The following is a 16430-nucleotide window of genomic DNA, read 5'->3' as shown; positions in this document are numbered from 1 at the left end:
TTCACTATGTCTCAACATAATTGTTACCGAAAAAAGTACTTCAGGCTTTTGATGGGTGCATTTTGGACTCTAGTAATACTTTATAATGACATGGATGTTGCAGTCCTGGCACCAGTTCTTTTTTTATAATTTTTAAAATTTTTTAATTTATTTTGGCAGTTAGAGAGAAAGGTCCTCCCTCCACTGGTTCACTCCCCAAATGGCCGCCATGGCCGGTGCTGCGCTGATCTGAAGCCAGGAGCCAGGTGCCTCCTCCTGGTCTCCCACGTGGGCTCAGGGGCCCAAGCACTTGGGCCATCCTCCACTGCCTTCCCGGTTGGCACCAGTTTTTTTTTTTTTATATTAATCTTCAATGTTTTGCAAACTGAAAATTCACAGCTTTAATAATATTTATATCTTTGGCATAATTGATTGTTACAGGGTGCTCTGCTAACTTTAATAGCGTGACCTATCATGGCAGTTGTTTTGCTTTATCAGTTTGATACAGCTAACATCACACCAATAACAGGACTATGTTAGGATTTTTTTTAGTAGTCCCCCAATTATTAGATAATTGAATGAGTGAATTTTAAATTGATAACAATTCTAGAATCCTTTTCAAAAGTTATATATATAAATAATATGGTTTACATGATACTGTTACTACTTAAAAAGGGTATGTTTATAAAAATGCTGGCGGTCTATAATTCACTCACTGCAGCTTTGAAATTTTAAAATTAATGAAAATTAGTACAACTATATTTGGATTTATTTAAAAGGTTTGTGTGTTAAATAAATAACAGCTATTGTATAAAATAAGATATGCCGGGGCTGGCACTGTGGCGCAATAGGTTAATCCTCCACCTGTGGCGCCGGCATCCCATATGGGTGCTGGTTCTAGTCCTGGATGCTCCTCTTCCCATCCAGCTCTCTGCTATGGCCTGGGAAAGCAGTGGAGGATGGCCCAGGTCCTTGGGCCCTTGCACCCACATGGGAGACCAGGAAGAAGCACCTGGCTCCTGGCTTCGGATCCGCGCAGCTCTGGCCATTGCGGCCATTTGGGGAGTGAACCAGCGGATGGAAGACCTTTCTCTCTCTGTCTCTCTCACTGTCTGTAACTTTACCTCTCAAAATAAATAAATAAATAAAATCTTTAAAAAAAAAAAAGATGCCAGTAGTGTAAATAGTGAACAGTAACAAAGCTTCTGAATTTTAAAAAATGATATTTGACCATGCTTTCCATATTTTTAAACATTGGGAGAAAGGTGATATTTTGATATGTATATATTTCCCATTGAAGTGGTGGTTTACATAAGCAATACACTAAGTACCAAAAAAACAAAGAGCTCAAGAAAGGAATTCTTTTCAGTTTCCACTGGAAAAGGATTAAATAGTTGGAATATTGACTTTTATGTGGTTGCTGCCAGCTGGAGATCATGGAATATATTCATAAAGCTGAACTAGAAATGCTTTGAGGACACATTTGTGTATGTAAAAAAAGTTCTGAGTCAGGCTCATGAGTTTCTGTTAATTTTTTTTTAAGATTTATTTTATTTGGAAAGCAGAGTTACAGAGAGAGAGAGAAAGAGGTCTTCTATCCACTCGTTCACTCATGGCCATAACAGCCAGGGCTGGGCCAGGCTGAAGCCAGCTTCATCCAGGTCTCTTAGGTGGGTGCTGGGGCCCAAATACTTGGGCATCCTCCACTGCTTTCCCAGGTACGACAGCAGGGAGCTCAAACTGGTGCCTGTATAGGATGCTGGTATTGGAGGTGGCAGCTTTACCCACTGCACTACAATGCCAAGTTTCTATTAATTTAATCTTTGTGAGCTCACATGTTAAACGAGTAAGATGGATTAATATTCTGTAACTCTGTAAGTCAGAAACTTAAAAAATTTTAAAATTTATTTGAGAGTTCCAATCAATCTGCTGGTTTACTCTTCAGATGCTTGCAGTGGCTGGGGTTGGGCCAAGGCTGGGTCAGGAACTAAAACTATTAAGTTGGGAACAGAATCCAGATTTCTTATATGGGTGGCAGGAAGTAAATTACTTGAGCCATTACCACTGCCCCCAGGTTCTGCATTATCAGGAAGCTGGAGTTAGGAGCTGGAGCCAAATATCAAACCCAGATACTCTGATAGGAGACACACAAGCCATCTCAACCACGAGGCCTAAATGCCTGCCTCCAGAAAAGATTAAATTAAAAATTTAGCACTGTAACTTCTTCAGTAGATTTTACTCTGTAATTTTGCAACTTGTTGCTGTTTCTCAGCTTGTGATATTATAAATAAAAAGTGCATTTAATACCCTGATAAATCACCATGAAATTGAAAGATATAAGTGGAACCATCTTAAGTCAGGGACATCTGTATTTGGATTTCTTTGCCATCTTAGGGAGTATTGGGCTATTATAAGTTAGCCTACAAGTTTTTATTTATTTATTGCAGCAAAGTGCCATTTAAGTATTTTTTTAGACTTATTTATTATTTATTTGGAAGATATTACAGAGAGGCAGAGAGACAGAGGTCTTTCATCCTCTGGTTCACTCCCCAAATGGTCGCAACAGTTGTAGCTTCCTCCAGGTCTCTCATGCAGGGGCAGGGGCCCAAGTACTGGGCCATCTTCTGCTGCTTTCCCAGGTCATAGCAGAGAGCTGGATTGGAAATAGAACAGCTGGGTCTTGAACTGGCGCCCATATGGAATGCCGGCACTGCAGGCAGCGGATTTACTCGCTATGCCACAGCATTGGCTCCAAAGTTCCTTTTTTTTTTTTTTTTTTTTTTTTTTTTTTTTTTTTTTAAGATATATTTCGTTATTTGAAAGGCAGAGAGAGAGAATGGGAAGGAGGTAGAGAGAGGTCTTCCATCTGCTGGTTCACTCTCCAAATGGCCACAACGGCTGGAGCTGGGCCAGTCCGAAGCCAGGAGCTTGTTCGGGGTCTCCCACATGGGTGCAGGGGCCCAAGGATTTGGACCACCTTCTGCTTTGCTACAGCAGGGAGCTGGATAGAAGTGGAACAACTGGGACTTGAACCAGTGCGCATATTGGATGCTGGCACTTCAGGCAGCGGATTTTCCTGCTGTGCCATAGCTCTCGCCCTGATTCCTGTGTTTTTAAACTATTGCTTGGAGAAAGTTGAGAAACAGGACAATCTGAATCACCCCAAATGATTCAGGGGCCTGGAAATAAGAGTACAAAGTTAGGGTAAATTTCCTTACTGATATCTGGGAAATTGAATTTCCAGTCAAATGTATTAAATACTTTCCTTAAAGGCAGTTTCATGCTTTTGTTGTTAGCTTACTTTTTAAATTATTACTTAGTAAAGGTGAAATTATATACTAGTTTATAATAGTGTATATGACTGTCTTGTTTTCTAATTGAAAAATTAAAATTTAAAGACAGGTGAAAAAAGATTCCCATTGAATGTGTCATTGGTTAGATAATTTGGTGCTACTGTGTCTCTTGTTTGGAAAATCTGGATGATTTCAAAATAATTTTAATTTGACTTTAGAAATTATGAGGTCAGAACGTCCTATAAATTTTCTTTTATTCCCTGCTTGCTTATCTGTTTATGGTTGTGCTTTTAAATGTCAGCAATGTACTTCTAATGTATCCTTAGCATAGTTGTTGAATATTTTTAGAAACTATTAATGTGTACATTTTAAGTGTTAGAGTTCCTTTTTTTCTGTTAAAGTGGTGATTGTATGTGGAGATCACAAATTTGAACTTTAATTTTTTGCAGAAGAAGTACATATAATCACTTAAGCAGCTGGTTGACAGATGCAAGGAATCTCACCAATCCAAATACTGTAAGTTACAAGACATATTATGGATAAAATTTAAGATCTAGGATAATCCAAACAGGAAATCCATTTACTAGTGAGAGCTTTGTATTTGGATACTAAGAATGAGCAAATCTTTATTTTATTAAATTAATTGAAGACATTTGAACTTTTTTTTTAGTTCAGATTATTCCAGATTTTGTGTTTTATTTCATTTGGGTTTTGCTTATGTTTGTAGTTTAAAAAAGTGAAATTTATGATTGGGATAGTGAGCTCATATCAAGTGGAAGCTGTGAAATTTAATTATATTTCTTTGCAAAGATAAATGTGGATACTTTGTTCCCAAGAGGTTATTATCTAGCAGAGAAAGCCAGCAGGTATATAGATAGACATGCTGCAAAGAGGGTATTCCAGGAACAGTGTGAGGAAAGGCATTTAGCTGTGATGGCCTCTGGCTTTCTCAAGCTTGGGCCTGTTTCTCACTTAGCTTTATAATAGCATGGGGCAGGAGGCTGGTTCAGTAAATGCTCAGATGTCATCAGTGGTAAGATTAGCCTCTATTAGGCAACAGCAGTTTAATCATATTGAAAAATAATCATATTGAAAACTATTTGCCTGCTATGCTAGGGACTGTTGGGGAACTTTCAGTCCATTATCGCATGAAGTCCACTGTAGGTGCACATATAGAGCTACAGATGAATGTTCATAATGGCTTTATCTGCAAAAGTCAAGGACTGGAAATCCATCTTGGCCTTGGACAACTGAATGGTTGAACAGTCTGATATATTCACACTGTGGAATACTACTCAGCAATTCGTAGGGATGAATTATTGATAACATGGAAACTATATGGATCTCGGAGCCATTGTGCTGCATATGAAAAGCCAATTTCAAAAGGTTACCTACTCTGTGATTCCATTTATAGAATATTTTCAATATGATGGAATTGTAGAGATGAGAACAGGAGAGAGGATAGAGATTAGTGGTTGCCAGGGGTTAGTAATAGGGATAGAGGGTTGGAGTGGTGTGACTGTGATGAGAGTGCCACAGAGCAATTCCTTTGTAGTGATGGGACATTTCAGTATCTCAATTGTGGTAACACAAATCTGTACCTATGATAAAATTGAATAGAGCTACACAGGAGCACATGTATGCGAGTGTGTAAAAACTGTGAAATCTTTGTAAGAGCTGTAGTTTGTACACATGTCCATTTCCTGGATTTGAGAGTGCTCTACATTTAAGTTGCTGCTATTGGTCAGGTTATATGACCTCTGTATTTTTTGTAAGCTTCCATGAGTCTACGATTGTTCAAATAAAATGTTAAAAACAAAAAACTGACCGTAGATGTTCCATGGAATATAGTAAAAAAAATTCACTGTGTCCTCCTGCCTCATTTTGCCCTTTGTAATCCTCAGAAGGAAAACCCAGAAAATCCTTTCTTTAAGGTCCTGCACAAGCGGTTAGGTTTTCTGTAGAGTTGCTTTGGCTTTCTGTGTAGAAGCTGTGTGCTTTCTCATGTTGTCAATGTCTTCTGTACCTCTGTGTTGCTAGCATGTAATTTTATGTCTCTCCTTTCAGGAGATAGGATGCCCAGTATAGAAATTCATAAGGAATTTGGAAAGGAAGCAGTATTTCTTGTTTTGAGTCCCGTGCCATAATGACCCTGTACTATTGTTAACTTTACCAGGCTTTTAAAAAAATTGATTACTTCTTTAATTGTCATTTCTTTATTTTTTAAAAGACTAGTAGACTATAATATGAACATTCTTTCTCTTCTTAGTGGACATTTCTACATGCTAGTTGAAGAGTATTCACTTGTACTACCTAACTGATCTCCTTGCAAAAGGTTTACATTCAGATCAAAATGGTTGTTTGGTTAATTGGACAAAAATGGAAGAGCCTTTTTTTTTTTTTTTTTTTTTTTTTTGACAGGCAGAGTGGACAGTGAGAGAGCGAGACAGAGAAAAAGGTCTTCCTTTGCCGTTGGTTCACCCTCCAATGGCTGCCGTGGCTGGCGCGCTGTGGCCGGCGCACCGCGCTGATCCGATGGCAGGAGCCAGGTACTTATCCTGGTCTCCCATGGGGTGCAAGGCCCAAGTACTGCACTCCCGGGCCATGGCAGAGAGCTGGCCTGGAAGAGGGGCACCCGGGACAGAATCCGGCGCCCCGACCGGGACTAGAACCCGGTGTGCCGGCGCCGCAAGGTGGAGGATTAGCATAGTGAACCGTGGCGCCGGCCGAGCCATTTTTTCATATGAAAAAAAAAACATTAATGGGAAAGTACCTTTTAGTTGAAGCTATCCTTTCCTAAAGTGTCTATATCTGGATTCCTGTATCCGGAAGGGGAAGTATTACCAGTTGTCAAAACAAGTACATGTGCTGGATGTCTCTATGTAAAGTGTACAGCCTACCCCCAGCCCCTAGTAAATTCATAAGGAGTTGGAGAGGAGGGAAGTATCTGAGTGTTTCCCAAGGTTACTTGCTTTTTCCTTAGAACTTTGCAGAGCTTCCCTTAACTTTAGCCTGTCTTCCCTGTAGAGATGATTCCAGAGTAGACACAGGTATGTGTTATTTTGTCTTGGATTTGAACTCATCCTATAAGGTCCCCATCTTCTACCCCTAGTAGTTTCCCTTTCCCTGATACACGCAGGCATTTGTTACCAGTTGCTACAAACTTGGTCCTGCCTATGGAAGCTGTGGGGTAGCACAGCATTTCTCTGAGGCCACCATTTAGGTTTCTGCCGAACTAGGAAAAGTCCTCCTACCACCAGCTTAGTAAGAGGCCTTTAGGATGTTGCTGTGCCTTTGAGCTGTCATTTCCTCCCCAGTACTTTAGGTAGTTCTTAAAATTTTCGGAGCTTCCCAGAACCTTTTGAAAATCGGGTGGAACCCATGAACCTTTTCCCCCGGGGGATGTCCATGTTTATAAAGCATTTTGCACTTCACTTCAGGGCAGTCACAGATCCCCTGGAGCTTGGTCATAGACCCCTAGTAATCTTCCTTAGATAAGTCATACTTTTTGGCCTATATAAGATGAAGCTTTATTATCTGGCCCCCAGACGGTTTTTGAATGGCTTGCTAAGTAAGGATGATTTTTATGTTTTTAAAGAATAAAAACCCCAAAAATACAGCCAAGAAGGATATGCAAAGAGACTGTGGGGCCCACCAACCTGAAAAATAGACTCTGCTCTTTACAGAAAGTTTGTCACCTCTTTGCATGGAGGGTTGTCTAGGTTCTTCTTAGTACTTAATGACTTTATGGTTCTGTAGTCCTTCCTGGTGGGTAATTGCTTTCAAAAAGTTAATGGAATAAACTGATGGATCTAAAAAAATTTTTTGCATTAAAATATTTAATTTTTAATTCCATTTTCCCTTGAAGTTTTTGAAGTACCCCCAGACTTGTTTTACATTTAAAAAGGCCCAGGTGGTTTTCTGTCCAGAATTTTAGATTTCACAATTTGAATGATTGACTTAAATGGTTGCTTTGTTTTAAGATGTCTTTCTTTTGATCACAAATTAGGTAATAATTCTCATAGGAAATAAAGCAGACTTGGAAGCACAGAGAGATGTTACATATGAAGAAGCCAAACAGTTTGCTGAAGAAAACGGTGGGTTTCCTTTAAGACTTAATGGTCACATTTGGGAGAATTGCTAAGGAAAGGTGGGATTTTGTTATTGCAGATTGACAGTTTTTTTAAAAAATGGAAAAAATCTCAAGAATGAAGAAATGTATTTCTGTGAGATTCATATCAGGAGTAGTACAATTAATGACAGATAATGATGCTGCCCCCTTATACTCCCTCTTTCATAAAATGCCGTGTTAGTGAGAGTATTGATAGCTGATAGATAGGCAGCTTCTGGTCAGATGTTACTGAAGAGAATGCCCTGGTGAGTTTGAAGTGTCCTCATTATAGTCTGAATTTTATTTTTAGGCTTATTGTTCCTTGAAGCAAGTGCAAAAACGTAAGTATGGCTAAAATACAGATGTTTCAGTTATATTTTAGCTTCTGAGTGTAAAACCATGTTTATCAAAGTATATAATATAATTGTTCATTTACTGTATAATACATAAATGTGCAGTGCTGTGGCAAGAAAAATATTGAGCAGACATTTCTACTTCCTGTTTCGTATTTCAAAATAATACTGAGTTTTTCTACTTGTAATATTGGACCTTGATTATGCCATTGGTAAAACCAGGTTAATCAGTGAGACCATGTTTACATTCCAGAAGTGTTTGACTTTCACAACCGAGCTGGTTTGGCATCTCAGACCCAAGCTTGGCCAACTTGCTGGTAGTATTTTACCTCAGAGATCCCGTTGAAAAGCATGACTTAGGGAAATACTTAGTGTCTGATCAAAAGCATGATGAATTGTTTTTCCATGTCAGCTGTGGAACTCCAGTTCTACATTATTCCAGTCATTGATCTTCAGTTATCAGACCTCCGATTCCTTGCAGTGGTAGTGAGAGGCTTGGCTTTTTTTGTTTAGCATTATCTGTAGTGTGATCTCTAAGAGAACTGAAGTGTGCACAGTGCTCAGTGTGAACATGTCACCATTACATACAAACAGCACAGTTCACGTTTGGCTGATCAGATCCTGCAGATCCCAGAATCCTGTTCAGCATGTACAGATTCCATTTCTCTAATCTCAGCTGTCCTGTCATCTAGTAACAAATAGTATTGTAATGACTAGAGCACATACGCCTATCCAGCTAGAGGTCTGCAGAATAGCTCTTAGAACGATGCTTATGTGTTTTCCACAGGAAATATTTTCCCATGTTGTTCTCTTAGCTCAGGCTTCTGGTAATCTCTTACCAGACAGTGGCTAAATTGAAGACACCATGGCACTTGACTAAAGGTTAGCAAAAGGGCAGTGTATAAAGTCTTATTTTAGTAGAAAGCAGTGGTTCTCGAATAAAGTTGTCACTTGCCTCTTAGGGGAGAGAATGTAGAAGATGCTTTCCTGGAGGCTGCCAAGAAAATCTATCAGAACATTCAGGACGGAAGCCTGGATCTGAATGCTGCCGAGTCCGGTGTACAACACAAACCCTCAGCCCCGCAGGGAGGCCGGCTAACCAGTGAGCCCCAACCCCAGAGAGAAGGCTGTGGCTGCTAGTGACCTCTTTGCTCTGGCCTCTCATTTGACCTTTCACCTCTGTCTGTTGGAAGCAGTACTTTTTACTGCCTCGTTGTCTTCTGTACATCTTACTGGGTTTAATTAAAAAACAAAACAAAACTCTGTTGTAAAAACAGTTTAACACAATACTAAACTGCTAAACAACTAGATGTAATCAGGTTATCAAAGGCAAGTAGAGTAATAAATCTCTCCTGCATGGTGAATCTAGACTTTTTCCCCCTTGATTGTCCTTGTGATAGCTCTGTCACCAATATGATTTAAACTGAGCACTGATGCTGGACTTCAATGATTTCGACCCTCCCTTTTTGGCAAGGCTTCGTCTTACTGTATGGTTTAATTTGATGATATCTTAAGCCTTCTCCCCATCTTGAACTGTTCAAGTATGTCTGGTGTAACCAATAAGTTTATCGCTGTGAAGTGACTGCTGATGGCAGAGAAGGGGTTCAGTAACTGCTTCTGTTTTGTTTTTGTTGGATAAATTCCCTGTTGTGTGGGTGGTATTTTTCTTGATGAGGTTTGCTTCTGTCTTAGCCTTGCACGGGGAAAAATATTCATTTATCTTTTTCTCTTGTGCTTAATTAATAGCTTTATCCTTTTTTTACATTATTTTATCCTTTCTCTTTAACAGAAAGTAAATATGTATAAAATTCGAAGGAACCGAACTAACAATACGTTCTTTGTATATTATTTTAATGAAGAAAATAAATTGATTACTGGCATTGGAACAGTATAAAATTACCAGTTTGTACAGTATGACCTACATGTGACCATGTTACTCCCTCCATTTCACGTAAGAAAATAGACAAAACTGCAGTTCACAAGTAGTACTGGCTCCACCCCTTGGTGCTGGCAGTGTTGGGGACATTATGCTGGAAAGAGCTCCTAGCATCAAAGGATTAACACTAGCCAATTCTGTTCCATCTTTGCACTGTGGCTTCTCTGCTGATTTTCTTAACTATTCTTGTGCAATCGACAATGTGCTAACCTGCTTTTCTCTTTTTGTAAACATTTTGCATTATAGGCTGCATTCTTGCCTTACTGTATAGAAAAAGAACAAAGGCTGGGTTTATTATTGCACATTTTAAGCTTTTATACCTGTATCTTCTTGGAATGGTCCGATTCTGAACCAGACAGGCAGAACCGCAGGTCTGCTGTTAAGGGATTTTAATTGTGCATTTTTAACACTACAGTGAAGTAATTTAAAATATCCCTTGTGTTCATAGTATAAGGGACTGTTTTATGTCATGTCGGCATAGATTGTTTTGTAAAAGGGTAAGTGTTTCCTAAGGGTGTTTCAGTGTTTGTGCTGATACCGAGTTACTACTTTACACTAGGTGTTTTGGCCACTGAAAGAATCCTGTATTGCCAGAGAAACAATCTTACTTCTTTAGACAACAAACAGGTTTTACTGAGTTGTTCTTTTCTGCTGATTGCTTTCTAATTGAGTTTATGGTTCAGTGGCTGGGAATTGAGAAGTTATTGGGAGGGAGTAGGTAAACCTCAGCATATTATATAAAATGCACTCGGCTCGACTGCTGTGTTTAAAATACACATTTTAAATCCCTCTTTACAGACACTAACGTACATCTTTCTGGGTTGTAAACATGTGATAGTACCGGAGTATTGTATAGTCAATGTTAAATAAAAGCCCAAACTGGAATGTGCAGAAAATAGGATTTGGTTAATTTGTGGACTCATTTTTATTTTTGTCTTTGTTTAACTTTAAAGCAAAGGAAGATTCCTGGAGTAGATTGGTATATTCTGTTACAGACTTACCATGACCCATTTTGCTTTCACTGTTGCATCACAAGGGATTCTCCCAGGGACCATGACCTGCTGGTGTGTGTATATATTTACAAAAACAAAACAAACAGACCCACCCATAGGGTAGCAATCACAGACTGAAGACTTCGCTTGTTAGGTGCAATACCCTGATTCCCAAAGTTGGTTACAGTGGGTCTTGTTTCTGTGACAGAAGGATTTATTCAGACTGCTGTACTCTTCATTTGATGTAACAAAATGCTATTAATCTAAATATTTGTAAATAAAGTACCTGTATCTAGATTAAATTAAAATCGGTTGCATTATTTTCTGAACTATAATAGGGTTTTTTTTTTTTTCCCAGTGATCAGTTGTTCGGTGTAAGTCGTCAGTTATTGGCAGAACCGCCCTGGTTTGTATACAGGTGTATACATGCGCAGCGTATAAAGCCTCAGCACCAAGTGACAGCTGCATTGTGACCCCTGTGTTTGCATCAGCCCCCGCAGTGCACTCACTCAGCCTTCCCCAGGGTGAGGGCAGTGCCTGTGGTGTCTGATGGTGTCCTTCCTTGACTGTGCTCGAGGCCAGATTCATTCTGCATGTATAAACTTGGGTGCTCAGAGGATCAGGTTGTCATTGTAACGTCTGTGTGCCTGACAAGCTTGGCAAGTGCACTGTGGAGAGAATGTGAAAATCTTTTACTTTTTAAGCCATGAGAGCTTCCCGCTCGTGCGGTTGCCTGATTCTCTGGGCTACCTGTTGGCCCTCACATCCGTGAGGTGGCCCTGACTAGTAACTGGTGCTCAGCGGTCCTTGTGCATTAGACATTACAGTACAATGTTCACATAGTTTTCATGGATAATAAAGTGTGCATTAGACATTACAGTACAATGTTCACATAGTTTTCATGGATAATAAAGTGTTTGATGCAGTAACTTTGATTTTTATTTTTGGTTGGTGTTTTACACGTAATAGTTCAAAGTAGTAAGATTTCTTTGGAAAAAGGTCTTTTGAAACCATGTGTTTTGGCTTCATATATTACATTCTCAACTTTCATTAGCCCATAGTTTTTGAGAACTTTTGCCTGTAAATCTAAGTGTGATTTTTTTTTTTTTAACTTTTATTTAATGAATATACGTTTCCAAAGTACGAATAATGGATTACCATGGCTTCCCCCCCATACCGTCCCTCCCACCCACAACCCTCCCCTTTCCCACTCCCTCTCCCCTTCCATTCACATCAAGATTCATTTTCAATTATCTTAATATACAGAAGATCAGCTTAGTATACATTAAGTAAGGATTTCAACAGTTTGCTCCCACACAGAAACATAAAGTGAAAAATAATAGATGATTTTTTTAAATGATGATGAAATCAGATCAGACCTATTGTCATGTTTAATCCCAGTGAGAGTCAAGTTGGGAGTTGATAGTTTCTTTTCTTTTCTTTTTTTTTTTTTTTTTTTACAGAGGATCAGTTTAGTATGCATTAACTAAGATTTCAACAGTTTGCACCCCCATAGAAACACAAAGTGAAATATACTGTTTGAGTACTCGTTATAGCATTAAATCTCAATGCACAGCACATTAAGGACAGAGATCCTACATGAGGAGTAAGTGCACAGTGACTCCTGTTGTTGACTTTACCAATTGACACTCCTGTCTATGGCATCAGTAATCTCCCTATGCTCCAGTCATGAGTTTCCAAGGCTATGGAAGCCCCTTGAGTTCTCCGACTCTTATCTTGTTTAGACAAGGTCATAGTCAAAGTGGAGGTTCTCTCCTCCCTTCAGAGAAAGGTACCTCCTTCTTTGAAGACCTGTTCTTTCCACTGAGATCTCACTCACAGAGATCTTTTGCCAGAGTGTCTTGGCTTTCCATGCCTGAAATACTCTCATGGGCTTTTCAGCCAGATCTGAATGCCTTTAGGGCTGATTCTGAGGCCAGAGTGCTATTTAGGGCATCTGCCATTCTATGAGTTTGCTGAGTATCTCACTTCCCATGTTGGATCACTCTCCCCTTTATTTATTCTATCGGTTAGTGTTAGCAGGTACTAGACTTGCTTATGTGCTCCCTTTGACTCTTAGTCCTTTCATTATGATCAATTGCGAACTGAAATTGATCACTTGGACTAGTGAGATGGCATTGGTACATGCCACCTTGATGGGATTAAATTGGAGTCCCCTGGTATGTTTCTAACTCTACCATTTGGGGCAAGTCAGCTTGAGCATGTCCCAAATTATATATCTCTTCCCTCTCTTATTCCTACTCTTATGGTTAACAGGGATCACATTTCAGTTAAATTTCAACACTTAAGAATAACTGTGTATTAATTACAGAATTAAATCAGTCATATTAAGTAGAACAGACAAAAAAACTACTAAGAGGGATAATGTATTAAGTTGTTCATTAACAGTCAGGGCTATGCTGATCAAGTCACCGTTTCCCATAGTGTCCCTTTCACTTCAACAAGTTTCCTTTTTGGTGTTCAGTCAGTTGTCACCGATCAGGGAGAACATATGGTATTTGTCCCTTTGGGACTGGCTTATTTCACTCAGCATGATGTGTTCCAGATTCCTCCATTTTGTTGCAAATGACTGGATTTCGTTGTTTCTTACTGCAGTATAGTATTCTAAAGAGTACATATCCCATAATTTCTTTATCCAGTCTACCGTTGATGGGCATTTAGGTTGGTTCCAGGTCTTAGCTATTGTGAATTGTGCTGCAATAAACATTAGGCTGCAGACCGCTTTTTTGTTTGCCAATTTAAATTCCTTTGGGTAAATTCCAAGGAGTGGGATGGCTGGATTGTATGGTACGGTTATATTCAGGTTTCTGAGGAATCTCCAGACTGATTTCCATAGTGGCTTGACCAGTTTGCATTCCCACCAACAGTGGGTTAGTGTCCCTTTTTCCCCACATCCTCGCCAGCATCTGTTGTTGGTAGATTTCTGAATGTGAGCCATTCTAACCGGGGTGAGGTGGAACCTCATTGTGGTTTTGATTTGCATTTCTCTGATTGCTAATGACCTTGAACATTTTTTCATGTGCCTGTTGGCCATTTGGATTTCCTCTTTTGAAAAATGTCTATTGAGGTCCTTGGCCCATCTCTTAAGTGGGTTGTTGGTTTTGTTTTTGTGGAGTTTCTTGATCTCTTTGTAGATTCTGGTTATTAACCCTTTATCTGTTGCATAGTTTGCAAATATTTTTTCCCATTCTGTCGGTTGCCTCTTCACTCTCCTGACTGTTTCTTTTGCAGTACAGAAACTTCTCAATTTGATGCAATCCCAATAGTTAATTTTGGCTTTGACTGCCTGTGCCTCCCGGGTCTTTTCCAGAAACTCTTTGCCTGTGCCAATATCTTGAAGGGTTTCTCCAATGTTCTCTAGTAACTTGATGGTGTCAGGTCGTAGATTTAGGTCTTTAATCCATGTTGAGTGGATTTTTGTGTAAGGTGTAAGGTAGGGGTCTTGCTTCATGATTCTGCACGTGGAAATCCAATTTTCCCAGCACCATTTATTGAATAGACTGTCCTTGCTCAAGGAATTAGTTTTAGATCCTTGATCAAATATAAGTTGGCTGTAGATGTTTGGGTTGATTTCTGGTATTTCAATTCTGTTCCATTGGTCTATCCTTCTGTTTCTGTACCAGTACCATGCTGTTTTGATTACAACTGCCCTGTAGTATGTCCTGAAATCTGGTATTGTGATGCCTCCGGCTTTGTTTTTGTTGTACAAGATTGCTTTAGCTATTCGAGGTCTCTTGTGCCTCCATATAAATTTCAGCACCAATTTTTCCAGATCTGAGAAGAAGGTCTTCGGTATCTTGATTGGTATTGCATTGAATCTATAAATTGCTTTTGGGAGAATGGACATTTTGATGATATTGATTCTTCCAATGCATGAGCTTAGAAGATTTTTCCATTTCTTGGTATCCTCTTCTATTTCTTTCTTTAAGGTTTTGTAATTTTCATCGTAGAGATCTTTAACGTCCTTGGTTAAGTTTATTCCAAGGTATTTGATTGTTTTTGTAGCTATTGTGAATGGGATTGATCTTAGAAGTTCTTCCTCAGCCATGGCATTGTCTGTGTATACAAAGGCTGTTGATTTTTGTGCATTGATTTTATACCCTGCTACTTTGCCAAACTCTTCTATGAGTTCCAATAGTCTCTTGGTAGAGTTCTTTGGGTCCCCTAAATAAAGAATCATGTCATCTGCAAAGAGGGATAGTTTGAGTTCTTCCTTCCCAATTTGTATCCCTTTAATTTATTTTTCTTGCCTAATAGCTCTGGCTAGAACTTCCAGAACTATATTGAATAGCAGTGGTGAGAGTGGACATCCCTGTCTGGTCCCAGATCTCAGTGGAAATGCTTCCAACTTTTCCCCATTCAATAGGATGTTGGCTGTGGGTTTTTCATAGATTGCTTTGATTGTATTGAGAAATGTTCCTTCCAAACCCAGTTTGCTTAGAGTTTTCATCATGAACGGGTGTTGTATTTTATCAAATGCTTTCTCGGCATCTATTGAGAGAATCATATGGTTTTTCTTCTGCAGTCTGTTAATGTGGTGTATCACATTGATTGTCTTGCGCACATTAAACCATCCCTGCATACCAGGGATAAATCCCACTTGGTCTGGGTGGATGATCTTTCTGATGTGTTGTTGCATTCTATTGGCGAGAATTTTATTGAGGATTTTTGCATCTATGTTCATCAGGGATATTGGTCTGTAATTCTCTTTCAGTGCTGCATCTTTTCCCGGCTTAGGAATTAAGGTGATGCTGGCTTCATAGAAAGAATTTGGGAGGATTCCCTCTTCTTCAATTGTTCTGAATAGTTTGAGAAGAATTGGAGTTAGTTCTTCTTTAAATGTCTGGTAGAATTCAGCAGTGAATCCATCTGGTCCTGGGCTTTTCTTTGTTGGGAGGGCCTTTATTACTGTTTCAATTTCTGTCTCAGTTATGGGTCTGTTTAGGTTTTCGATGTCTTCCTGGTTCAATTTAGGTAGGTTGCATGTGTCCAGGAATCTATCCATTTCTGATAGGTTTCCCTGTTTGCTGGCATACAAGTCCTTGTAGTAATTTCTGATGATTCTTTTTATTTCTGTGGTGTCTGTTGTTACATTTCCTTTTTCATCTCTGATTTTATTGATTTGGGTCTTTTCTCTTCTTTTTTTAGTTAGTTGGGCCAATGGGGTGTCAATTTTGTTTATTTTTTCAAAAAACCAGCTCCTCGTTTGGCTGATTTTTTGTAATGTTTTTCTTGATTCAATCCTGTTGATTTCTTCTCTGATTTTAATTATTTCTCTTCTCCTACTAGATTTGGGTCTGGTTTGCTGTAGGTTTTCTAGATTCTTGAGGTGAATAGAAAGCTCATCTATTTGGTGCCTTTCCAATTTCTTGATGTAGGCACCTATTGATATAAACTTTCCTCTTAACACTGCTTTTGCTGCGTCCCATAAGTTTTGGTATGTTGTGCTGTTATCCTCATTTACTTCCAGAAAGTTTTTGATTTCTCTTTTGATTTCTTCTATGACCCATTGTTCATTCAGGAGCATGTTGTTCAATCTCCATGTGTTTGCGTATGCTCTAGGGATTCCTGAGTTGTTCATTTCCAACCTCATTCCTTTATGGTCTGAGAAGCTGCATGGTATGATTCTAATTCTTTTGAATTTGCTGAGACTTGCTTTATGGCCTAGTATGTGGTCAATCCTAGAGAAGGTTCCATGTACTGCTGAGAAGAATGTATAATCTTTAGCTGTAGGATTGAAAGTTC

General features: G+C 39.2%; 1 protein-coding gene across 1 annotated transcript in view; it reads left to right on the top strand.

Annotated features, from left to right (window-relative positions):
• Positions 1-10972, top strand: part of RAB14 (RAB14, member RAS oncogene family) — a 28878-nt gene extending 17906 nt beyond the window's left edge. The window contains exons 5-8 of the mRNA XM_051842487.2: positions 3722-3788; positions 7282-7369; positions 7694-7724; positions 8699-10972. Coding sequence (XP_051698447.1) covers positions 3722-3788; positions 7282-7369; positions 7694-7724; positions 8699-8876 — 364 coding nt within the window. The 3' untranslated portion in view covers positions 8877-10972. The remainder of the gene's footprint in view (positions 1-3721; positions 3789-7281; positions 7370-7693; positions 7725-8698) is intronic.
• The last annotated feature ends 5458 nt before the right edge of the window (positions 10973-16430 follow it).

The sequence above is a fragment of the Oryctolagus cuniculus genome, chromosome 1 (genome assembly GCF_964237555.1).
Source record: "Oryctolagus cuniculus chromosome 1, mOryCun1.1, whole genome shotgun sequence".
NCBI classification, from domain to species: Eukaryota; Metazoa; Chordata; class Mammalia; order Lagomorpha; family Leporidae; genus Oryctolagus; species Oryctolagus cuniculus.
The sequence above is the reverse complement of the archived record's forward strand: the minus strand, read 5'-3'. Positions and strand labels throughout refer to the sequence as shown.